General features: G+C 42.7%; 5 protein-coding genes and 1 long non-coding RNA gene across 7 annotated transcripts in view; 4 read left to right on the forward strand and 2 right to left on the reverse strand.

The window, feature by feature from the left end:
- The window catches only part of psmd1 (proteasome 26S subunit, non-ATPase 1), a 36,305-nt gene extending 27,776 nt beyond the window's left edge, over nt 1-8,529 (reverse strand). Inside the window, exons 1-16 of the mRNA XM_056603358.1 lie at nt 8,354-8,529; nt 7,931-7,974; nt 7,407-7,480; nt 7,017-7,186; nt 5,756-5,964; nt 5,229-5,372; nt 4,189-4,415; nt 3,889-3,949; nt 3,640-3,765; nt 3,321-3,409; nt 3,135-3,213; nt 2,738-2,911; nt 2,347-2,458; nt 1,859-2,055; nt 1,313-1,408; nt 643-707 (exon numbers count right to left, since the gene is read on the reverse strand). Of these exons, the coding sequence (XP_056459333.1) occupies nt 643-707; nt 1,313-1,408; nt 1,859-2,055; nt 2,347-2,458; nt 2,738-2,911; nt 3,135-3,213; nt 3,321-3,409; nt 3,640-3,765; nt 3,889-3,949; nt 4,189-4,415; nt 5,229-5,372; nt 5,756-5,964; nt 7,017-7,186; nt 7,407-7,480; nt 7,931-7,974; nt 8,354-8,369 (1,883 nt within the window). The 5' untranslated portion in view covers nt 8,370-8,529. The remainder of the gene's footprint in view (nt 1-642; nt 708-1,312; nt 1,409-1,858; nt 2,056-2,346; nt 2,459-2,737; nt 2,912-3,134; nt 3,214-3,320; nt 3,410-3,639; nt 3,766-3,888; nt 3,950-4,188; nt 4,416-5,228; nt 5,373-5,755; nt 5,965-7,016; nt 7,187-7,406; nt 7,481-7,930; nt 7,975-8,353) is intronic.
- Nucleotides 8,530-9,124: 595 nt separating this feature from the next.
- LOC130393737 (uncharacterized) lies at nt 9,125-11,933 on the reverse strand. The gene is made up of 3 exons (XM_056604453.1): nt 10,970-11,933; nt 10,564-10,677; nt 9,125-10,239 (listed from the first exon to the last, which is right to left on the reverse strand). Exons 1-3 carry the CDS (start codon nt 11,757-11,759, stop codon nt 10,142-10,144), a joined length of 1,002 nt encoding a protein of 333 aa, XP_056460428.1. The 5' UTR covers nt 11,760-11,933; the 3' UTR covers nt 9,125-10,141.
- An 81-nt stretch (nt 11,934-12,014) lies between these two features.
- On the forward strand, nt 12,015-16,179 carry LOC130393738 (uncharacterized). Its single transcript, XR_008897141.1, has 3 exons — nt 12,015-12,170; nt 15,158-15,240; nt 15,634-16,179. It is a non-coding gene; the product is annotated as an uncharacterized LOC130393738 (long non-coding RNA).
- A 370-nt stretch (nt 16,180-16,549) lies between these two features.
- On the forward strand, nt 16,550-18,444 carry dynlt2b (dynein light chain Tctex-type 2B). Its single transcript, XM_056604228.1, has 5 exons — nt 16,550-16,708; nt 16,944-17,077; nt 17,361-17,430; nt 17,637-17,700; nt 17,805-18,444. The coding sequence occupies exons 1-5, from the start codon at nt 16,650-16,652 to the stop codon at nt 17,850-17,852; spliced, it is 375 nt and encodes a 124-aa protein (XP_056460203.1). The 5' UTR covers nt 16,550-16,649; the 3' UTR covers nt 17,853-18,444.
- Nucleotides 18,445-19,172: 728 nt separating this feature from the next.
- On the forward strand, nt 19,173-20,938 carry ndufa7 (NADH:ubiquinone oxidoreductase subunit A7). Its single transcript, XM_056603698.1, has 4 exons — nt 19,173-19,282; nt 19,511-19,560; nt 19,794-19,931; nt 20,687-20,938. Exons 1-4 carry the CDS (start codon nt 19,232-19,234, stop codon nt 20,775-20,777), a joined length of 330 nt encoding a protein of 109 aa, XP_056459673.1. The 5' UTR covers nt 19,173-19,231; the 3' UTR covers nt 20,778-20,938.
- Nucleotides 20,939-21,455: 517 nt separating this feature from the next.
- LOC130393107 (low-density lipoprotein receptor-related protein 8-like) overlaps nt 21,456-24,765 on the forward strand; it is a 30,448-nt gene continuing 27,138 nt past the window's right edge. For both annotated transcript variants that reach the window (XM_056603695.1, XM_056603696.1), the window contains exons 1-3: nt 21,456-21,566; nt 22,155-22,271; nt 23,936-24,340. In XM_056603695.1, coding sequence (XP_056459670.1) covers nt 21,506-21,566; nt 22,155-22,271; nt 23,936-24,340 — 583 coding nt within the window. In that variant the 5' untranslated portion in view covers nt 21,456-21,505. The remainder of the gene's footprint in view (nt 21,567-22,154; nt 22,272-23,935; nt 24,341-24,765) is intronic.

The raw sequence follows: 24,765 nt of genomic DNA on the forward strand, positions 1-24,765 counted from the left end.
CAAAACAAACAAGACAAAAAATGCTGTTTGGTTTCACCCAAACAAAACATTCACCTCCCTTTTGGAGGTAAAAGCCTCCTGCATTTGACATTTTAACAAATATTTCACAAAAGATGTGTATTTGGCATTGCAATGCAAGGCAGACAGATCTTACGGATTCCCCCCGAATTCCTCAAGGGATCAACTGATTCTGATCTACTGCAACAAAATGAAACAATAAGTCAAGAGTCTGACGTTATAGGTCTGGTGTAGGTCGGTGCTTTACGTTTAAGAGCATACTGTAGTAAAGATTCAAATTCTGAAACATGAAAGTCAACGCTTTTATCTTGATGTCAGGCTGCCACGAACATGCTTAACCAAGCAAGTTCTTCAAGAGAAATTAAATAAATTACCTAGAGGCAAAGTCAAAGCTGGAAAGGGCTCTCACTAGAACCTGCATTGGCCTCCACTGATACCCACTTCAAACCTCTCCAGATGCATTTGGAAGGGGCATGCGAGTCAAATGTGTGCTATGGGGGGGGAATGCAGTCTCAGAGCATTCACCTTCAAGAGCGAACTAATGAATGATCACAGGATAGTCCAGACGTTTTGTTGACCACGAGTTGTGACAGCAGGCTGAAGTAGTACAAGCTCAGTTCTTACCTGAACATGATGAAACCGATGGACTCAACAGCTGCCCTCCTCACGTCGTCGTTCACGTCACTCACCTTTGTGACAAGAAGAGAAAAAGGATTTAGGGAGGATGAAACTTCAGCCTCTTTCTAATCATGAAGGGAGTCCTTGTGTAAAAACTAGCCATTTGCCCCAATATACTTGACTACTGCCTGCAGGACACAAATTTCATCACATTCATTAATACAAGGAGGGCTCTCAATTTAACATGGGTAGAAACATACAACTCAGTGGAACGAAGCAGTTGAAATTAAAGTGAGTTGAATGTAAGACAAGGGTCTTTCTAGTGACTTAATACCAACTACTATTTTGTTTCAGGAGGGGGGGCTGCTTTTGTGATCTAGATTAAGAGAACACAACATCTCCACACACCCAATTCAGTGAAAGTTGGCCAGAAAATGATACCTTTACATATCCAGGAGGTAATGAGAGGAAAAATCTTCTTACGAAGGCCCAATTTATCAACCGTTCTAGAAACGTTAGCCGCCATATTTACAGACAGACTTGTCCCCATTCGGGACGAATCAAAGCACCGGCTTTTGTCGCCATTACCATAAACCATCATCATCATCATCACGGCCGTGATCATCGGCTTAAAGGAGCCAGCTATAAACAGCAGGGCTAAGCGGGAAGTACTCACAGCGACATGGAGCAGGCGTCTGATGGCCTTGTTGTTTCCAGAGCCGCAGTAAGCCATGCCCACTGTGTACATACCGGAGCGCCTCAGAATGGGGTCCTAGAGGAGACAGTGAGGCAGAGCAGACACTTGAGGCCCTGGGTCTTAACACCAGCAAACACACGCGCATACTTTGTGGGAATGTCAATCAATTCGGTCGCTTTTACAGTAAATGGAAACCCGGATCTACTGGATGATATTTCCATGGGTCTTAACCTCCTGAACAAAGTTTGAGCAGTTTAGATCGTAAGGTGCAAACTTTTTAATCTGACTAGTCGTTCGCCACACATCCCGTTAATGGGTCGGGGAATAAGGCACACACATCCCAACATACTGTAGGGATGTTCTGGCTGTACATGAACTGGTTTGTGTGCCAAACTATGACATGGCCCTATGTTACGTGTGTTGCAATATAAACTGTACAAGGTGCCACAATAAAGAGGATCGATGCCAGCTTCCTGTTCGTCCAGACCTGTCCACCAACACCACATTTCTCCTCCCGTGACCCACCTTGTCTCTGCAGAGGCTCTCAATGAGGGCGTCCGCCTCCTCCATGCGGCCGTACATCACCATGGCGATGCCGACGGCCAGGCCGCGCAGGATCTTCTCGTGCTGGGTCTCCTGGGCGTAGCCCACCATGTCCTCGATGGCCTGGGCCGACTTGGAGCCCAGCATGACCAGGCCCAGCGCGAGGCCTGCAGCCTCACCTGGTGGAGGGATAAGGGATTGCACGGAGCTCAGAGGATGGGAGGGCCCAAACAAGGCCGACGCTCCCTTTTGGGTTCTGCGCGACATTAATGACCTTATCGTGCGAACCGTGTCATGGGATAGTTAATGTTACTGAATAAGGCGCAGAAATCGAAATATATTTTAAATTTAAATATTTTTTTATTTTGAAATAACTAATAACTTTATTATGAATATCCTCTTCACCCAACTTAAACTGGGGTTGGATTATCCCTCAAGATATTGGATTCGATCTCGTCTTTTGTACTTACCAGTGACGGCGTCGTCCTGGTACAGGTTGGACTTGAGCAGATCATAAACATCCTGTCTGGCTGTGCCGAGGGCCGCCAGGCCCAGGCCCAGAGCACCCCCGTGACGCACAATCTGCCAGATACAAACAAACACGGCCGTGAACAAAGTGTAATAAAGTCTGAGTAGTTGGAAACAAATATTAAACAACGGGACTCATTCATAATACGGCACTACACTAATAGAGACAGAAAGAAGTCCTCCCGCTCAGAAACCCCAAGTTCATAAGGATACAGAATGCATCAATATTTATGCAACGCTAACATTGTATTCATGAGGGTTGTCCGATCACGTTAGTAACCGACTTTTCTTCAAAACGTTACGATCCTAAGCCAAACGGGCCAGTGATCTTACGTCGTTGCTGGCGTTCTTCAGCTGGCTCAACAGGTAGTCGATGATATCCCCGCCGTGGTTGGCGTGGATCAGACCCAGAGCGTACAGGCCTCCTCCCTCCTGGTACGCAGAGCCAGGAGAGGTGTCTTTAGGCAGGTAGGTCGCCATCAACTGGAGCGCCTCTTTCTCGTGTCCCTAGAATAAGTTCAAGGTAAACAAAGTAAGGCAACAGATTTTCTGGAACCATATTCTTAAAGTTGACCAATACTCGCGAAAACATTTTGAAAAAAGACAGATCTTGCACACATCTTCTTGTGGAGGCATCTTTTCCATTGTTTACTCTTTAAAACCAGTAACCGGAGGAATAACGATAATATGAGCTGACTTGAACTAAGGGACGTGGATAATAAAAGCATACCTTGTGGATGACTCCCAGGCTGGCGGTGGCTGTGAACTTCGCCCAGTTGGTCGCTCTTGCTAGCCACTCCAAGTTCTCTCTGGGAAACGGCAATAAAAAGTCAATCAATTCATGAAACGGATAACGAATGAAGGCTATCCTATATAAATGAACCCCATGCTGAAGGTAAAACAAAAAGGGCCATACCGGAGAAACTGGTCACTTGTGGTTCCTGTGTGCATGAAGGAGTTGGCTATGACCGTAGCCGTGTGGCACACCGAATTCCGCACTGCATCCTGAGCGAAAAACAAAATAAAGAAAAATCTAAATCAAACAGTACACCTAGCACAGTACGCATTATTATGTAAGCTCAACCATATGCAGGTCCTCAAAAAGCGGTGCAATGGATTAAAATATATTCTTGGTTGAATATTCAGAGGCTTCTTCTTCTGTGCGTTTGTCGATTGGTGACATCAAGAGGTTTCCTTATGTAAAAAACCGCAGGCTCCAAAGCAGCGTCCTTTACCTTTGTGTTTTTGAGGATCATCAAGTCTGTGTTGTTGTTTCGGATGAGGAACTGCAGGTGAAGCTCGATGGCCATCTCCCCGCTTAGGATCTTGATCATCTTGGCGTTCTGGTCTTTAGGCTCCTCCTACATTGCAAATACGGCCAGAGGTCAGAGAAGAGTCGAGTTGGGTTATTCAACCCAAAAAGACAGAGCTAATGGGACAGTAGATCGTTTGGTCTCTGGTGCATGTATATTATAAACGCTCACCACTTCTGCAGGCTTCCCAGCAGGAGAGCTCCCGGCCTTCTCTTCCGTCTCCATTGCCTCACTGGAAAAACACACCGGTAAACGGTCATCATTTGTTTTGCCTTATTAAATAATAGTTAAAAAACACCCAAAAAGGCATATAAAAAGACCATTCAATTTATATAGCAATGGACAAAAAAATAATAAAAAAAAGTTTAAATAGTTTTGAAGGCAATTTAGTCACTGAAACACAAATAAATCAACCTGCTCCCATTCAATGCATTTCTATCACAAACTCTTATTCTGAAAGCGGCCGCGCACCCGTCTTTGTCGGCGGTGGGCACAGTGCCTGTGTTGGTGGAGCCGGGCACGGAGGGGATGGGCGTTCCCACGGTGCGCAGGTTCTGGATGACCGAGGAGAGGAACTGCTGACTGGCGCTCTCGTACAGGTCGAAGCAGATCTGGTAGGCCATCAGCAGGTTGTCCTCCTTCACCAGCTTCTCCAGGATGTCGCTGACGGCCTGGGGGTCGTCCAGGAAGATCAGGCACTGCGCAGGGAACCAGCGGGGAGGGAGAGAATAGGTTAGATAGCCGTCAGAACCTTCTACATCGATTGAGGTTCTCAACTCTCGTTCAGACGGTCGGCCCGAGTTCAGAGTTGACCACTTAGGAGAAGTAGAGGAAGTTTATCGATGTCCAAAAGGGTAATCCTCACTAAACGCTGTAATGCAAATTTCCAAATGTTCTTTAAAACCTAAAGTTGGGCAGTATCACGGTAGGCCAGGGTTTTTGGAATACCACTAGTAAGACTGGCGTCTTGTGGACTTTTCCATTTATTTTGTTTTTATAGAACCCATTTCAATCCATTAATGCGGAAGAATTGCCGGATTAGGTTTTACGGTAAAAGTAGCAGTTCCTGTTTTTCTAAGACATGCCTTTCTCTGTTTCATGCCAAATGCTACCATTGACAGAGTACTGGCAATGCTGTTGCAGTCCTTTGTTGTTATTGCCCGAAATTACAGGTTACATAAAAAACCTGAAGGATCAGTCAAAATCGGTATTTTCACCGATCCTTGGATTTAACAAGCAGTCTTGCTACCCGACACGCCGAGTGGTCCTGTCCAACATAAAGGATATTATGTTCTACCATGGTTTACAATTCCTGCATGTATTTTCACTGCGAGGCCAGCAATGTAATTTCTAGTAAATTGGTGGAATGGAAACGCTGGTATTTTGACAGGTATTTTATACATGACCCTTTTGCCGTTAAACGATGAGCACAAGCTGAAAGGGGCTTCTGACAAATACATTTAACTCATGTCTTACAGGGGGAAAAAGGTACGATGAAGTTAGGTTCTTACCTGACAAACGTTGATGAAGTCTGGCTTTTCCAGGTTCATGTAGAGCTTGACCAGAACCCGGAGCACCTCGTTGCGGAAGCTCTTGTTCTGCATCAGAGACATGCACACCTTCAAGCTGTAGGCCAGCAGGCCGCTCACGTCGTTCTGCAGGACAGGAAGAGACATGCAAATTGTTATAAGGGGAGACCATGATTATGATTACGGGCTACAGGGGCTCATCCATTACCATTAGTGGACCTAGTTTCCGTATCCTGATGGTCTATCAATGTAGTAGAATCGTATTTTGGTTCATTTCAGATGCAATGCAAGGAAAATATACATTTAAATTTGTACATCTTTCCTATCCTAGTAATGATATTTTGCACGGTTTGCACAATTTGTATTCATTTTCATTTAACAAATTTACATCTCAAAGAAAAAAGGAAATCTGAACATTTCACAATCTTATTTCTCTTAAAAAAGGCAAAGTCTGCGAAGACTAATCCTTAACCCAGTTCTAAACAAGGCGTGAAATTCAAACTACTGACCGATTCCAAGATGGTCTTTTCAAAGATGTCCAAGCGCCGGGTCTCCAGGGCGATGCCAATGGCCTGCTTGTACTTGTGGTCGCCGAGGCAACGCAGGAACATCTTGTTGACGATGCCCTCGAGGCGTGGGTCGATACTCTTCTTCTCCTCTTCCTCTGGCAGCTCGGCGTTCTCCACCCGCAGCTTGGTGTAGTGGTCGATGCATTTGGCTGGAAGGCAGGACAGCACAGGTTCCCTCGTTTAATTCTTCATATCCATATACAATTTTGAGTTCACAATTTCACATCTTACACTATTTATGCAGATGGTTAAAAGAATGCACCATGGGGTGCCTTCTTGAGTGCACAACGGGGTGTGCTCTCGCAATACCCAGCAGGAAATGTGAGTATTGCAGTTGTTTATAAACAGTGCAAGAACAGTATGAAAACTATGTATAAAGAAAACACTAAATGTACTAGTTTTGCAAGGGTGGGGCTATTGACACAACAGTGGATGTTCTGCTGAGAACATCGTGCTAACTGTAGTTGGACGCCCTTCCTTTAAAATAAATTGAAGGCGCTCAAAGTGTGTATCTTTCCCAGTCTGAAATGGAACTCGCAGAAACCACGGCTCTTCGATTGCCTTTTTATTAACTGATAAATAAGGTTTAAATCATTAAAAACAAATATTAAAAGCAAAACTACAATACAGTTTTGTTTTTTGCTACAATGCCGATCCATTCATCGGTCCAAGTCTGTTAGGAAAGACCTTAAATGTCTAAAAGTTTCAGAAGACACAGTTTGAGAGGAAAAAATAAGGTGATTTTCGAACATTGCGCAAAGTTTTTATGAAATGAAACGGCAGTATTAGCCCTATTCAGCCGAAGAGAAACAGACGGGTGCTACTGCGGATGACTTATTGTCAGAAAAGGAGAACAATGTTTTTTAAAAAGTATTAAATTGCCGACCAATGCACAGAGTGCGTTACACACATCCAAGCAACAGCACAACTGGGGCAAGACACAGAACCCATGAGGTCAATGCATCCAACCATGGACTAACCCATAACTAAAGGGGAGTTTACTTTTAAACTAAACAGAAGTTAAGTTTATTGAATATGAATCTAACAAGGGAGAACGTGTTAGATGTGTGGGACTGTAACAGAACTGGAACAGTAGAGCAGGATGGGCTGGACAATGCATTTTTACAACAGTAGGGAGATTGGGAAGCAATGCTGGACATCCCACATATAATCATGCAGCAGATTCTTTGTCTTCACTTACCAATAATGGTCTCCACATACTCTGAGTCGTCTGTGACGTTGAAGAGGTCACCCGCTCCCAAAGCGTAGTTGAGGGATTCCTCGAAAGCCCCCAGGTGATAGAATACCTTTGAGGCCACCAGAGCGGCAAATTCTCTGCTCCTAAACGTCTCATCCTCGTACAAGACTTCACTGTAATACAGAGTCACCGGTTACATGACGCATTCCAAAGGAATATCATAAAAATCCGGTATGATTTGTTGACGCTTAAAACAGAAAAATGGGAAGCATGGTATTTGTGGGAGGGTAGGAAAGTGTTGGATAAATGAAATTGTCGAGTATTAATAAGCAAATCTGTTAACCAGAATAATGGGAGTAAAAGACAAATGATAAGGGGAGTATATTCACTTACATCTTGTCCACAGATCCTGAAATCTCAGCCCAGAAGTCGTTGACAATGGAGTTCAGCTTATGCAGCGCAAACTCCTGCAATGCACACAAACATGAGCCATGTTAAAGGAGTTGCTTTCCAAGAAATAATACTGTATTGCAGAAGGCACCACACGCAAGGGAAAAATACAGTGCGAAATAATTGTATAATGAAGCTTCGTTCTGATCCATTAGAATATAAATAAAACATATGCAATTATACAGCAAGAGTAATAAAGATCAAACTTTTTACAACGTGGTTACTTTGAATGCATACAGCATCGATGTTTTTTTTATAAAGGATCCTAGTTTGGCGTGTAGTTTCTGACGGGATATGTTATTTATATAAGTTGTATTAATAACTTAAGTTTATAAGCTGTGGAAGTGGGAAGCTGCTGAATGTAAATAAGTAACGGTGGGTCAGAGAGTTGAACGGAGATGAATCCGTCCAGCACGTCATTATAGCCTGTCATGCTAGCATAACAACCAGCTAGTAACAACTAGTACCTTCAACTGGGGCTCCTCCTCGTCCAGGAGGGAAATTATACCGGCTGAAAAAAAAAACAGGTTACAAAATATTCGTTATTCGTTCGTCTTCAAGGAATCAGAATCGACATCTCTCACACACACACACACACACACACACACACACTCCTGTAGTGAGCCTGTAGCATCACTGACCACTGATCACTGATGTTCGACGACAGCGCAGTGCCACAATGTTACGTTTGAATGATCATATTCCTCAGACATGTTAAAATACCACGTTGGTTCAGAAATGTCTGTTATTACTGTTTGAATACAACATTAGAACAGCGTCGGCTTGCTTTAGCCGGCTAGCCGACACCCGCTAACTGTGTGACTCAGCTAAACCAATGGCTACTAACAACGCCGTCTCTGCTTGAACGAAAGAAATGTGCTCCAACTTACCGGCAGATGTGATCATGTTTGTATCTTTGCTTCCTCCTCGACCCCACTAGACTGTTTTGATCGTCTGCTTCTTGGGAGAAAATGAAGAAGGAGGTCCAAATATCTAAAGTACAGCACATACACCCGCTGCTCAAGTTCTTTTTTGTCTAACTGGACAAGACCCCGTCAATGGACCTGTAATGTGAAATGCTGGTTTGTGCCTGATTAAAAATAAAACCGATTTCCGACAATATCCCACTGAGCTCCTTTCAACACATTTTAGATCGTCACATTTTTGATAATAATGAATTAAAATGTAATTGTGTTCATTTAAAAACCAAAGTACTTAAATATAATGTATACAATTTTATTTCACAATCCGGCTTCATGACGGCCTGCTTCGTGAATTGGCTCTGTAGATATGAAACCATCCAAGCTATATGAATGGCACATTGAGGCTATCCTTCTTCATGAACTAATACTCTTAATCCTTTTTTTAATTATGTCATTGTAAATAAATATGAATGGCCTTGTGAAGAAGGGTTATATATAGAAGGGTTTAATATATATACTGTATATATATCTTTTCTTATAGACAATTATTTTTTTATGGATAATGATCATCTAGATTAGGATACTTTTGTATTTATTTCTTCTGAGAAATGTCCTTATTGTAAGTCTTTGAATAGAAGCATCTCCCGACCTAAATGCCCTGAAATTAAATGTAAATTTCAATGTTTTTATATATACGGAAAAAAAAACATAGGCATCTGCTATAACACCTAAAGCCCTATGAGTCACCGGTCTCCATCCATGGTTTTACTTGGTCATTATTACCACATGCGAGTGGCTGATGCTGAAAACCGTACATCAGTGAGGGCGGAAACCAGGACCTGACAGCATCGTTACTATAAACATCGCTTCAAAGATTCGCAATATCATGAACATTGAACATACCTTCTTGTGACATGCTTTTGGTGTAGTATACATGCACTCATGGTAGTCATATCATAAAAAAATATGGAAATATGAGTGCTGTGTTTAGTGTTGAACACCCACAACACTAAATGGTATGCTCCAAAGCATGCCTTATTGTGTTGATGGATTTTCTATTGTTTCTTTTTCTGGCAGTTCTAACAACATTTAAGGTTTTCTTTTCTCTGCAAACTCTTTAAAATCCATTACATTGTTTGCTAGTTTTTATTTATATAAAAATGCACACTATGGCAGCATACATGATCATAAATAAAGGTTAAAAACAATGTGTCACATTTAAATCACAGTTTTGTCACATTAGTGCAATTGTTAATTCTCCTCATGAAAGGCACACATTTTTTACATTAAGAACATTATTTCTATTCTTTCGTGTTAAAAAATGTACAGTTTATGTTCCCAATATATTCTCATTACATTGTATTTTCGTAATTTAGCTCATGAACTAAATTAAATACATAATTAGACTACATATACGTTAAATTCTCTCTATGTTGAATTGTATATAAAACCTTTTGACAAACTATGACTAAAATAAATATCGTCAGTGGCCTTCAGCTAGCAGCTGTATCTAGACTTCTCTATGAATGTAAATGTAATGACAGTGAAACACAATTTGTCAGCACTGGATAGCAAACGATAAGGTCCCTTGACGACAGAGGTGATGTTAACCTAACAGTTAACATTATGGCAACGTTATGGCGTCATTTATGGGATGTTCGTCCCATGCTGTGGGGCCCGGGGGGTAGCTCAACAGTGAAAATAATATCCAGTCATTGAGGTTTCTCCAATTCCCTTGAGTCACGTGTCACCATGTTAATTATACACAGCAGTTTTTCCCCCTTGTGCGTGCGATCCAGTTGACACAGAAAAGGTTTTAAGAGGAATTCCTTCTTCTAGACTTCCTGCATCACCTGGAAGAACAATACAACAGATATCATGTGTCATATGTTTTTACTATCGGCCTAAAGATGGTGCTTGAATAGTATAACCCGTCAGCATGCATTAAGCTATAGAGACAAATCCTCCCCTCACTGCTCCAATTAGGAAAGAATGAAGAGTTATCCACAGGGCTCAATGCGTATATCAATAGCAGGACGAGGAATTAGAAATGATAGAATTAGAGTCATCTCATACCAAATGATTGTTGCATCTTTTAATTCCCCCAAGCAGTGTCGGATAGCATGATATGTGTATGAGGAAGAGAATACAGGCACCAGCAGCTAGCCCAGACATACCTCTTTCCTTACTGGTTGGAGAGCTGCAGACATGGCCCCGTGGTTCTCTCCTGACAGGCCAGGGTAAACACCTGCTATGCCACTTTGAGGAGTGAACCCCATCCGTTGTATGGTCTGAAAAAAGCAAAAACAACAAGTGTTAGACCACTTGGCGGCTCTCTTGAGGAGCTCATTTCTGTTTCATGAATACCCCTTTTGTTCCGGGGAGGGACATTGTAGTCGAGCCTGGGAAAAATAAACTTGTGTGCATTGATGACTGGTCTTGTGAGTGTCATGACTGACCTACATAATTTGAATATTTCGGCAGGCAGGCCACACAAGGGGAACATTTGTGATCAAACGGACGTTGACATAGCCTATTTGAAGAAAATCACATTATGTAAAAGGTTTAAACAAAAGGTTATACCTGCTGCTTGAGTAGAATACCAAACTCTACAGGCGTTTTCCTTGATTTCAAGGATCTTGCTGTTCTGGTTTGGTATAAAAGTGCCAACCCAGATCGCCTCTTGCAGCCGTTTCCGAAAGACTGAGCGAATTAGATGTTCAAGGAATTCCACGCAATGTCGCGTGTCGCCACTTTCCAAAGTGGTGCGGACCAGCCCCAGCAGCACGGGCTTCGGATTCGCACGTTTCGTACGTGCACGCACGTCTTTCAATATTTCCTTCACGCACGCTTTGTTGGACAATCCCTTCAGGAACTCCTGACTAAAAATAAATATTATAACAGGTGAGGCTATTGTTCTGTGCAGGCAACTCATGTTGATGCTTTTGGTTGCCGTTCTTTGAAGGTCTCCGTTGGGTTGCGGCCGAAAGTCCTCCCCCGTTGGCTTGACCCCGATTCCCAAATCCACAGACGACTCGGTGAGAGGCTTTTCCTTAGGTGCGGTTACATCGAGCGTTTCAGTCTCGCACACGATCCCGTTTTCAGTGAGTGAGTCGCCGTGCTGACAGGACGGGCTCTTCCGTACGCTATCGTTGTTGTTCCGGCCAGCGTTGTCACCTGCGGTCAAATCTGTGGACGTGCTGTTAAACATTCCTTCGATGAACTCCTCCATGATTCCAGTTTCATTCTCTTCGGTTTTGCGTGCCTCACTGACCAGATGCAGCTTCTCTTTTCCGCCGATCTGAGAAATTACCTTTTGAAATTCCCTTTCCTCTGTGGAAAGCGTCTCATCTAGGAAGGTCGGGCATGCCATGATGCCCGTTTAGCACTAACACGAAAACACACAACCGATCAGCTTGTTAAGTCTTCCTCAAATAAGTTTATATACAGAGGTCATTCAGAAACGACAACCCCATCCTCTCATAACCATTGAAAGTGCAGGTCCGGACTGAGCACTGTTCCACGCATGGAGAAAGGAAATGACAGAGAAGTGGGCGGACCTCTATACTACTATTCACAATGCTATTGGCTATTAGCCGACTACGTTTGATAGGCGGGGTTATCTGAAAGTGCAACGTATACAAATGATAATTGCGAGTTAATCTTTAATTACACATCTCCACACAACAACAATGTTTTCGTACGTTAGTCTTAACATGGTGATAGGATCGAGGCAATGACATTGACAGTGGACAATACATGAGAACATACATTTAGGGTTATGGTAAGTTGTTCGATCTTTTCCGATGATCTGTAAATAATTGAAGCGATCCTCGCGCAGGCATGGAATGATGAAACCTCAAGGTGCAGAGTCCACTGGCTTTATTCCTAATATTTGCGCTGAAAAAAGTCCATTATCCCCCCCTACGTTGTAGAGTCCTAGCTGCTGAAACAGGAAGTATAAAAGAAAAAAAAAACACCATTAACATATTTTTTTTATATTGTATACTTTAGTATGTTTTACAAATTAAAGAGCCACTATTACAGTACGTTTCAATATCGAGGTTTTTCTTTTGTCACCCCCACTTGGCAGTCAACTCAACTACCTCTACTACCAACTGCTGTAATCCTATAATCCTTCCCGGTCTATTCTTCATTTCAAGGTGCTGTCAATTTCACATTCCAGCCAGCTTGATTAAATTTAACTAAAGAAAAAAAGTCGAAAAACTTTAGCCAAGCAAAAGCCCCACTTGCTTCCCACATCATTGAGTGAGGCCGCTTCATTGTTTACTGTGGAATGAATGATAAACCAGAGAGGTTGACCAACACTAATAAGGAAAAAAGCACCATGCCTGACCTTTAGACTAGGCTACGTGATTTTTGAATGGCAGGACTGGGGGTTTCTGCACTCACTGAGATTTAAAACATGGATTATAGATCTGTATGAAGCTGGCCAACCGAGATGTTTTACTGTCTAGCAGCAACCCTGAAGTGCAGCAGTGTGCATGCATACTGAGTGTGCTGACCTCCCCGCTCAGGGCCAGGATTAGCTCTGGGTCCAGGGGACCTCGGGCGGAGACGCGGAGCGTTAGGCGAACTGAAGCAAAGGGAAAACAGAGCAAAAGTTCAATGCATTGTATCCGAATGGTAAACGTCAATGCACAGCATCCTCTGTTGCATTTCAAGGATTTTTTTAACTCTTGTTCGGTTGCATTTTTTGTTTTCATGCAAACTCTAGTATAGGCTACAGTATTTTCCAGTTAAACTTGGCATCCGTTCAACATATTGGCTAGCTTCAACATATAACATCAAGGAAAAAGAGATCAAGATACACAACCTGTCATTTTTTCCGTTGACATCAGGTCACGGGCGGACAGATGAGCCATTGTCAGAATATTTGATGGCAATTTAGAAATACCCTGGATTACAGTCAAGTTGTCGGCTGCAGCATTTGTCCCATTTGTTATAGTCATATTGTCAGAAGGATATACAGGAAAAACTGTGAAAATATCACACACACACACACACACACACACACACGCACAAACACACACACACACACACAGTATTATCTTCCACAATGCAAAACTGTAGTAATATTTTGTACCCATGGGAGGTTATAAGTTTGTAACGCAATCCATTATGACCTTCAACAACAAGCAGGCGCAAAGCACAGAGATAAATTAGAAATGGATCAAGAAATGCAATCAGCAAATAATTGTTTCTGTTTTTCATGTGAACTGGTTGCTGCTCCTTCACCTGCCCCAGTTCAGCCCGTACCTGGAACCTGATGCATTATTCAGGTGAACTGGGTTCTCCCAGAATAACAAAGAAAAAACGAATTTCCCAGCGTTGTTCATATTACTACTCAAACACATCTTTTATGAAACACAAAAGTTAAAAAGTACCATCTTCTAAGTCATCTCTCTGACAGATCTAAGACATTCCAACAGCAACATACATTATAGGTATTACAACAGCTAAAACAGGTTTTAGAACTTTGCTTTAAATCTCTTACCATTTGCATTCAACATGTCATTTCTGAGTAGTAACAAGGAGAGCACCAGTGCAACATTAACGAGAGTACTGGTTCCTGGCCGCAGCGACACAAAATAGAAGTTCTTTCGCATCATTCTGAACAGAGCACAACTCCAGACTTTTTCCCCGAGACTCACGGCAGCAAGAACTAATGGGAGTTGTTAGTTCAAAAGAGACACAACCACTCCGGAAGTGTAGGGTTTCACCTTTCTACATACTGGGATTGTATGGATCTGTCCCCATTCTGTCACATAGAACAACAGAACTTTACTCGGTGTAGTCAAATAACAAAGAGGGGATGACCAAAGAATTCAAAACATGAGAGTGAATTAAACCAACAAAACCAAACATGCTGCTTTCTGTTGTATTGGTTGTTCTCACTTGTGCTATGAAAATAAGGTTGAATCTAATCTAATGAAACATGCTTATGCTTAAAATTATTATTGTTTTGTTCATCTTTAATCATGAAAGTGCAAATATGATTCGAAAAATCCTTTCATATCCTACATGCTGAAAAAAAAAGTATTTTACTCATAGAATACTGAAGCCCTGTTCCCCTGTTTCAATCATCCAAGCCTGATACTGACCAGGTCTAAACACTGGTCCCAAATCGGGTTCTATTTGTTACCAGTCAGTTTTAGAAAACATAATTAGATACATGTACAAGGCCCTGAACGGCCTGGCAACAGCATACATTATCAACCTCCGGTGCCCTATCATTCCAAGAGAGCCAAAATACAAAAGGGAACAGGGCGTTCATAGTGATGCCACCTTCAGGTTGAGATCTTGTTTTTTTACGTGCATGCTATTATTCCCTTTCTTGTACTGTATTGTGTTTGTACTTTCTGCGTTGCCTGATCTTTGGCTATACTCGTTATTTCACTATGTTTTTTTCCCATTACCACGTGTTTGGTTCTCATTAGGGACCTAAGGAAGGATTTGGTTTGCATTCTTGTCATACCTTGTGTTGAGCCTGTCTGCCTGTTAGAACTTAAAATCTGATGTTAGTCCAACCTTCAGATTTTGACAGCAGCAAAATTGAATTTAGGCCACATTAATGCAAAGCCTCATCCTGTATATCTATTTGTTAAATTGTTGTCTCTATATGTATATATACTAAATATGTATATATGTATTTATATAGACACTATATATAGTGTCTTAGATTTAAATTAACTAATCAACATAGTTGTTGATCAGACAGCAAAATGGATAAACGTGTGATTCTTACAGTGGTGTGGTTTCCTTGGAGGAACATGGATCCCCACCGGACTGAGATCCAGAGCTCCAACCCCAGGATCCAGAGTGTCTCTGAGGTACCGAGCACCAACTTCCAGACCAGCACACTGCCCTTGCTAGTTGATGTTCACAGAATCTCATCAAAACATATTATTTCCCAGCCGCTTCTGCTGGTAACAGCTTCTTCTTGGACATTCTTTCTAATGTAACTCCCTCAAATTATCTGCCTTTTCTATAATAAACCTACAGGTTCATAAGGTTCTAAAATAAGTGCTGAATTTTTCCTCAGACTGCAAGCCAGTACTGACCAAGCATCTATCTACATTTGAAGCTCAAACCTCGGGCACTTGGAACCGGGGTCTGCTTCTAGAGAGCCAGGGGCTCCTGCTCCTTTCCTTGGGCTTGTTAATTACTGTTGTTGCTCATAAACTAAATTGTAGGACCTATGGGGAAATAATGTCTTTCCATAGTCTCTACAATAAGGTGCAGGACCTGGTGGTCTGTAAAGAGCCAGCTCTCCTGGGCTACATCCAAGCTGGCATCATTGAGGGGGTGCGGACCACTTACAAGTCACTGAGACCAGCCCACCCAGATGGTACCCCCTTCCCCTGTGTGTGCCAATAACCCAGGGAAGAAGAAGAAGAGATGGAGAATATGCTCTTCTCCCAGTTCCTTCCTGGAAATCTGGCAGATAAACTATGCCAACACAATGGCGAATGGCTGCGCTCTATCAAACTGTTCAACAGAGCTTTTACAGCAGTGGGCTCAGGTCAGGCGTGAGGAAGAGGACAACAAAGAGACTAATGGTCTCTTCTGTCTGGCTGAGAACCCTCTTGCACTCGACTGTAGTGTGGCAGCCTACTAGAGAGTGTGCCCTGAAGACTTGTTTGTTGAGGACACTGATTCTAGCAAGTATGTGTCCGGTGATAAGAGTCAGCAGAGAATAGCAGGGTTACAATATTGGCAATATCTTCAATATTAACAACGTAAAACCGCAAACAAATAAATGAATAAAAATGAATATAATGATCTTTATTGTCAATATACTCTGAAACTGAAATTCCACATGGCTTTTCTCAATGTAGTTAAACATCTAGGACAGAAATTTGATACATTTCGATTATCCATATTAAACAATAATATAAGAGATAGAAAATTTAGAAATGTCATTCAGAATATAACGTTACACATGCTTTAATATCTAGCCAAATAATTGCAGTACTAGTACCATGGACCTATTAAAGAAGACTAGTACATGAGAACCCCTACAGGATGCTGCAGGGTCACTTCTGCTGAAATGACCAGCTACATGAACTCGTATGAATTAGTTTGAAATGTATTTGTAAAAGCAAATGACGACGCCACGCAAAGTGGCTCTTATTTTGAAACAGGAAACGTGGAAACAACGTTGCCATGGTAACATGTAAACCCTGCCGGTGATTAACAGTTAGCTTAGCTAACTTTAATAACAGCAGATTGACGAGCGATGGAAGGACAAGACACAGGCGGAAATACGTATCATTTGCGACCTAATTATCAACACAAGTGAGTCGATGAAGTGGATCAACCAACTGGCGAGATATTAATCTCTTTGCTTATTGTGACGAGCAAAATAATCAGCTTAGCAACTAACTATCCGATGTTCTAAGTCTCACCAAATACTCTCTTGCAGAGCGTCTGTGTAAGGATGAAGCAGCTCTTATGTTAAAACAACAACAATAAGAACATCTGCGCTCCAGTTGTGTTTTGTTAGGCCTACTAACTAAATCACCCAATGCAGGTTTAAGCCAGTCATTGTGAAGGCGTGTATTCGTGAGATCTTGCGGGAGCAGTTGTCCGGAGTGCAGTATGAGCCCGAGGAGGTGCCTGCCCTGTCTCGCGCTCTGGCGGAGAGCATCAAGAACAAACTAAAAGGTAAACACACCCTCTTATCATTGCGTTACACTCTGTTATCGCTGTATTTGTGTGTCTGTGTCTGTGTGTCTGTGTGTTTGTGTCTCCCTCTGTCGTCTCCCTCTATCTGTCTCTGTCTCTGTCTCTGTCACACACACACACACACACACACACACACACACACACACACACACACACACACACACACACACACACACACACACACACACACACACACACACATACACACACTATTATTGCAGCATTTGCATCAAGGTAAACCTTTTGGTATCTCCCTCAACAGATGCTGGGTTTGAACGATATAAGTTTGTGGTGCAGGTTGTGATTGGGGAACAGCGAGGAGAGGGAGTGAAGTAGGTGAAATCCAAAACGAGTAACACTTGTTTGGAGCAGTGATTAAGTATATTTGACTGTATACTAAAAAGGATCATGGTATTCGTATGCGTATGAGGTCATTCGAACCTGCAGCCATGTTCAAATAACCTATCATCCTTCTTTTGTTGAAATGTAGAGGTATTGTATATCCGTCCCTGAACTACCTGTTTATGCATTCCACCAGAATGGCTTCGAGGTGCTTCTGGGATGCAGACACGGATAGTTATGCAGAGGATTTGTTCATGAATGTAAGCTCTTTCTATTCATTCTCTGGTTGCTTGCGGTCTGGGCCAAATGAACCACCCGCGTGATGGTGGGGACCTACTCATCTTGTCACTGTTTTCCTCCGCAGGAGAGTCTGTTCTGTGTGGCGGCGGCTTTTGGATGTTATCATTACTGAGAAGAATCTCTGAGAGCCAGGAGACCCTTCATCCACGTAGCCGGACCCCCTGAAACCTGCTGAAACCCCCTCCCATACATGCATTGTCTGCTGGTATTCCGAGAGAACGAGCAGTGGCACCAGAAAGAGAAAACATGATTTTTTTTTTTTTTACATTAACGCTTTCTGTTTAAATGATACATTTAAATCGAACTGGTTTCTAAGAATTCTTGTAAACATATTTCTGATTATGTTTTTTTGTAATTAATGTGCCTAATAAGCAACACTTGACCTTCCTTATAGGCAGTTTCTTATTTTCTTGGCATCAGATTCAATTTTATTCATAATTGTTTTAAATACATTTATAATGGCACATATTGCGTTTTTATTGTGAAATTTCAAGTGCAACCAAGGAGTCTCTCCCAACTACCTGTAACATGAAAGGAAGATAGCAATTCATAAAAGCTTGGACCACACTTCACTGCCAGGGGTCAATATCCACCTAGCTCTCCTGAGAGGTGTCCGAATTCCTATCACCTATCAGCCACCACATGTCTGACATATACTGTATTACAAGGAGGAGACAACAATTATATTTCACAAACAGCCACTATTATTTTGGAATATTTTCAAAATAACGAGCTGTCGCTCTCGTGTGTTGAAAGACGAAAACGGCTTTGACTTTGTGTGTTTGTGGAATTAAGTTTCCCTTGGATTGAAGACAAGGTCAACTTAATATGTTCAAGAGGCTTGGTAATTAGCAGCAGGAGCGCCACTACCATTCATTGTATTTGATGGTTCTCCAATTAGAAAATCATGTGCTCATGTGCACACTTTTCAAGTGTTCCCTGAACCACTTTGTCAAAGGGTTTGTGTCTTAATTAGCCTGCATTTTCTGAAACACACGCACACACACACACACACACACACACACACACACACACACACACACAATAGATAAGTCTTCCAATAATCAAGACAAACTTAACTTAAAAAGGGTGCAAAGAGCATACATTTATTACACATAATAGCCATTTATAAATCTGTTTTACAATCTATTTAGAATAATATGGATGGAATGCTGGAAATATTTATTCAACCAATTCACACATGCTGCTTTTGTGTTCCTCATCTTGAACCTCCTTTTCTGCTGGGTTGGGGGTCACATGTAAGATGCATCTCAGGACCTAATCATTTGGAGGGGACAGTGCGGGAAGGGTGCATCTCTGGACCTGATAATGTGGATCGAACATTGCAGTTTATAAAGCATTGATTTTCGAGTTACCCAGACGACATAGGCAGACGATAGGCCTATATCACGCCATAGCGCTAGGTGGCAGTCATGTAATAGTTCCAGAAAGTGGTACAGAAGAACAGTTGTGCCCTTCACAACAGCAATCATGGCCACTGCTACGAAAATTGTCCAGAAGTTGCGGAATTTATTATCAGGGGTAAGCTGCCATTTAAATTAGATCATATTCAAATAAAGCAATGCTGATAAATCTGTTGTGCCGATAAACAACTAGATTCACAAAGGCTACCAGAGACTCGTAAACAGGCCTGTGTAGCCTAGCATAACGCCCGAAAATGACATACATAGGTTATAACTAATTTTACAGTCTGTGTATAATGTAATATAATACATGAATCTAGTTAATCTGTTAATTAACGTCCTACAGCATGACCTGCAAGCTAAACTCCAGCTGCGTTATGGCGAATTAGCAAAGAGGTAAGACTTGGTATCCCTTTATACATTATATTGACCTCTTACATTCCCAATGTACTTGAAATTATGCCATATCTTTGTCATTGTATTGTTTCTGGTTAAACTGTTTCCACCGTTATTTTAATTTACTTTTGTGGTAGATGTTTTGATCTATGATCCTCTTCAATCTATGTGTATAAAATCGGCGTAGTTACACCCGTTACAACACAATACGTGTATGTCTCTGATGTGTGCAGAACCCAGCCACCCGCCAAGCTCCCAGTCGGCCCCAGCCACCAGTTTGCAGGCAACTACTACCACACCAGGGATGGACGCAGGGAATCGGTTCCTGCCACAGTAATCATGTCGGCACAGAAGGCCCTCACTGCTGGGAGGTAACAACCAACGATCTCCCTCACAAGCCAGGTTTTAGACCGACATTCTTTACCAGCATGGCTGAAATGTTACTAGCCATTTAGTCAAGATTTATATCCAGCCCTGCTCACATCCCATAATTAAACCCCCCCAACGTCCATCCTAACTTAGACTCGCACTGATATATTGATTTTGTGAAATGGAGGAACATATTAAACCTCAGCTCAGCCCTCAAAGTGAATTCAGATACAGGTCATAAAGGAAAACGTTGGTGATTAGGCATCTTGCGCAAAGATAAATACAGGTAGGCTTGCCGACATTGGGGATCGAACACCACATAATTATCCTGTCCCCCTGACACTTACAACCAAGGATGTACTGAAGGAATTGCAAGATAGCTAAGCCCTTTCGCACATTCATCTGGTCCGCCTTATGAAACATTCCAACGTTGTACATTGGTTTATATATATCTCACCTGCATGTGTTTACGCTGCAAAGCCAGTTAGGAATGACCACCTTACCTGGACCATAATGATGAACCTTGACATTAATGCCTTGCTTTGTGTAGTGCGGTAGAAGGCATTGATTTTCGCTAAGTAAAGAAGTATTACACTGCCAGGATGATGTATGCACCCTCTTTATGTAAGACCCGTGTGGTAAAAGCATCCTCTACATGCCATGCTATAGAGGCGTATAGTCCTACTATAAAAAAGTTTCCTCGGAATTGTTCTCTTCATTTGCTTCTTTTCTCATTCATCTGTGTCATCTCCTCAAGCCAAGTTCCTGACGTTCCTGCAAAGCGGGCCGTCACCCCTGGCAACGTCCCGAGGGAGCTGACGCTGTCCAAAGATGAGCCCTACCTCTAAACTCATCACAATCCTCCACTACCCGCCCGCGCCACCAGGGGGCGTCTGAACGTCACAGGCGGACCGTAATGGAAACCGCAGCATCCTGTTTTGAATTCTGTATTATAGAAAATGTTAATAAAGAATCTTATGTCAACCGCTGCCCCTCTTTGAATCCTGTGCTGTTCATTGTGGAATATTTGTTTTCCGTTTGTGATTATGCTTTCTTAGAAGAAATGTATACTCAATCCATTGTCTGGTTATTTACTGGAGTAAGTGGTTCATATTTTGAAAGTTAAAAGATGTTTAACATATTGTGTGAAAAATCTGTTCTGAAATACTCTGGTATATAACGTGTGCCTGTGTTTGATCATAAACTATACAGATTGGTTAAAAGGGTACATTTCCCCCAGGGGAGCAACCAAATATATATTCTAGACAGTTGCTGTAATAGCATCTGTTGCAAACTGAATCCGGTAATATAATTGCGATTAAAACTGAAAAGATGAAATACTTTTCAACAGTACAGTTAGGCCTGCCATCCATGGATGTACGAGACCCTCCTGCCTTGCAAATCTGCGTAAGCAATGCTTCTTAACATAAATTATGTGTGGGTTTATATCCGAGGGGTGACATGCGGAAAGTGTGACGTTATGTATTATGATTTAAAATCCCCGCCCATTTGTAGTCCACATGGGACACGTCATTCTCATGCGCCGCAAAATCATCCAAATGTTGAGGACGCAAGCATGGACCACCTTCATGGAATATTTATCCTTGTTCATATATTAACTTACTGTGTCATTTCAGGTGAGGTGATGCAATCTTTCTGTTTGACGTGCGTATATTTTAAGAACTCATTTCTGGTGATGGAATTGCATAAGCGCATTCTCTCCATACTTATGCAGGCAAGTAGCTGTTTGCTTGACTGTTGTGTCTTAAGGCTTTTTGTCTCCAAGCTGTACCCAGAAGTCACAATTGTGCATAATGTTTTTTGTCGCAGTTAAATCGCTCGAAACGAAATAAGGTGCCCAGCGCCCTACAATTGTAACATGAGTTTGGCATGATGGCTTGGCCATAAAATATGAATGACCTGTGTTGCTTTGTTGAGGTTGGTTTCGCTGTGCTCAATTGTCACCCTGTCAACCAGGAAAGGTCATCACAAGCCTTTTCTCAGTTTTTGATCGTAATAATGCATTGTGTCTATAATGATATTGCATCAATGAATGAATGAATGTAGTGATAAGTGATACATCTTTAATCGAAGGAATCAGTTAAACTTTACTTTTTGCGTCTGCAGATCTCTTAAAGCTCTCGTTTATTTGTAAGTTACAGCAAATCTCTGGCCACAAGCCGTTACTCATTGTCTTTTATGTTTTGATTGGTTAACTGATTCAGCCGAAAAGGCGTGTCCGGGCTTCTCGTGTGTAGGGGGCGGTTGTGTGTCCAGCACCTCGCTCTGTGACGGCTCTCCGGACTGTCCCGACGGCTCCGATGAGTCGCAGCACAATTGTGGTAAGAAGACGAATCAACAATTAGGACCACCCCAAAAGCTAGAACACTGACATTGGCTGGGTTGCTAGTTCAATCCCCCTGCTCCTCATGATACTGGTGATGTGCAGACAGCTGCTTTGCATTGCACACCTGAGATTCATAAAGGTGTATGAATGGGCAGGGCTGTGCAACTAAGGCCCCGTCCACACGAAGCCGAAACGGGCGAAACCGTTACGGTTTCGATCTATCCGGTTTCGAAGTATCTCCGTAAAGACGAAGCCAAGCGAAACCGGGTAGACCTGTATAAACGCTGTAGTACACAAGCCAGGCCCATAAGGGGCGCTGCTTCTGCTACAGAAATCCAGAAGGAAAATAAATAAGAAAAGAGGCGAGCATGCGCATAAAGGGTGAGACTCCGCGGGCTTAACAGTCATTGGCTAGAGGATCGAAGGGGGGGGCGATGACGTCATGGTTTGCGGTTTCAGTCAGTTTCAGGCGTCCACACGAATCCAAAACGAAACCGGGTAGATTTGAAACCACCTCCGAGGGTGGTTTCAGAAGTTTGCGGTTTCGGTCAGCGGATTCGCCGGCTTCGTGTGGACGGAAGGCCGAACCGTACAAGACCTTTGCGGTTTCGCCATGAAATCGGCTTCGTGTGGACGGGGCCTAAGTGCGCCAAAAACATGCTTTTCTGATATCAAGTCAAGTTTTTGCTTTAAGAAAATTCTTCACTATCTATATATTCAAATTGAAGAGATGCTAATTTGGTCAGCCAGTGCAGTTAACGATCAAGTCAACAAATCAATCAATAAGTGATACTGTTATCGTAATAATGAAACAGTACAATAACTCTTATTGGTGTTTGTATCCCTGCTTGGTATTTAAGCTTTTCCACAGTGTTGGATTCAGAGCAGATTAGCTGACTGTATTTAGGTCACTTCTTACATAATTCCAGAAGAATTTAGCTTAATTTGTCTGTTATGTTCTTCAACAAACTTCCCCATAGGAAACTTTTGGATAGGGCACTAGAAACCCCAGCTGAGACGCATTTTACTGTTGTACAAGCTAGTATGCTGTTATTCTGTAATCTTACACCATTCATTTCCCACTGGAGGCTTACCATGCTGTCTCTGCAGCAGTGTTATGTCAATGTTTAACTGTTTGGCTGCAGGCGTTTTCACTATGAAAATTCAACTTTAATTGCAGTGTATATATAAAAATCTCGGTTATGTTTACTGCTTTGACTGTTGCTCTTCAGAATTGCTCACTTTATCTCACAGGATATCTCAGGATATCTCTGCACCGATTCACCGTGTGACTAGATCCACAGTGTTGCGTTGACTGCAACTCTAGTACTCTAACTCTCTAACTTTATCTTTAACTCTATTGATCAGTGTATAACAGTTTCTGTACAGGAATGTTCCTGTATTGTCTAACTGCAGAAGGGTTCACTTTAGAACTGTGTCTCTGCAGTATGTATTCACCATGTCACTGCATCCACAGTGCTGTGTTAAGTGCAGCTCTAGTATTGATCAGTGTATAACAGTTTCTGTACAGGACTGTATGGTCTAACTGCAATAGTGTTCATTGTATAACCGAATACCTACAGCAGTATTCACTGTCGTTCAGTAGAAGTAAATCAGTATCTCCGCCGTAGCGTTCATGGTGTCACCCTCTCCCGGCAGGAGGGCGTCGTTGTCAAGGCGACGAGTTTGCGTGCGGCGGCGGTCGCTGCGTCCCCCTGCGCCACCGCTGCGACGGCGCCGACCACTGCGGCGACGGCAGCGACGAGGCCTCCTGTCTCAACTGCACCTCGGACGCCTTCCGCTGCCCGCCGTCGGGGCCCTGCCTGCCCCGCGCCAAGCTGTGCGACGGACGGCCCGACTGCCCGGACGGACGGGACGAGGGCGGCGTCTTGTGTCATGCCCCGCCCCTCTCTTCGTCTTCTTCTTCTTCTTCATCTTCATCCCCTGCCATCGCTTCGTGCGGCTCCTCAGAGTACGGATGCAGCGACGGGTCTTGTTTGCCGTTGTCGTGGCGATGCGACCGCTCCCCGGACTGCTGGGATGGCGCCGACGAACGGGACTGCGGTGAGTTGAGCTCGGGTCCCGGTTGTGTGTCGGTGGTCAGGGCGTTGAAGACCTGAAGGCCACGGGTGTAATCCCAGACATGTCTATTCCACAATAGAATAGTTGTTTAAAAGATTTTTGACTCCATCAAGTGGTGACTTAACGTATGTGCAGGAGGGAAAAACAAATGGCAATACATTTAATTTCAGAAACATCAGCCGAGGCATGAACTTAGCTAGCTAAATTTAAACCTTCCTGTAATGTAATGCGCTTTCAGTAAAAGCAACTTGATGGATTTGAAAACCACCTGAATATTAATCATGCGTACAGCTAAAACTGTTTTAAACGTTTTAAAATAATAAAAGTAAGTGTAGTAACCAATAATGTAATAACGGCCAATAACGTAATAACTGCCAATAATGTAATAAAGTTGTTGAGACAATAAC

The sequence above is a fragment of the Gadus chalcogrammus genome, chromosome 12, assembly GCF_026213295.1.
Source record: "Gadus chalcogrammus isolate NIFS_2021 chromosome 12, NIFS_Gcha_1.0, whole genome shotgun sequence".
NCBI lineage: Eukaryota > Metazoa > Chordata > Actinopteri > Gadiformes > Gadidae > Gadus > Gadus chalcogrammus.

Excerpts from the sequence above, each read along its gene's own strand:
- LOC130393737 (XM_056604453.1), bottom strand. The coding sequence starts at position 11,759 with ATGGCATGCCCGACCTTCCTAGATGAGACGCTTTCCACAGAGGAAAGG. Across the intron at positions 10,678-10,969 it reads GTATTCTACTCAAGCAGCAG|ACCATACAACGGATGGGGTT; the intron begins GTATAACCTTTT and ends TGCTTTTTTCAG. Across the intron at positions 10,240-10,563 it reads TCCAACCAGTAAGGAAAGAG|GTGATGCAGGAAGTCTAGAA; the intron begins GTATGTCTGGGC and ends TTGTTCTTCCAG.
- dynlt2b (XM_056604228.1), top strand. The coding sequence starts at position 16,650 with ATGGAAGGACAAGACACAGGCGGAAATACGTATCATTTGCGACCTAAT. Across the intron at positions 17,078-17,360 it reads CATCAAGAACAAACTAAAAG|ATGCTGGGTTTGAACGATAT; the intron begins GTAAACACACCC and ends CTCCCTCAACAG. Across the intron at positions 17,701-17,804 it reads CAGAGGATTTGTTCATGAAT|GAGAGTCTGTTCTGTGTGGC; the intron begins GTAAGCTCTTTC and ends TTTCCTCCGCAG.
- ndufa7 (XM_056603698.1), top strand. The coding sequence starts at position 19,232 with ATGGCCACTGCTACGAAAATTGTCCAGAAGTTGCGGAATTTATTATCA. Across the intron at positions 19,561-19,793 it reads TATGGCGAATTAGCAAAGAG|AACCCAGCCACCCGCCAAGC; the intron begins GTAAGACTTGGT and ends TGATGTGTGCAG. Across the intron at positions 19,932-20,686 it reads AAGGCCCTCACTGCTGGGAG|CCAAGTTCCTGACGTTCCTG; the intron begins GTAACAACCAAC and ends CATCTCCTCAAG.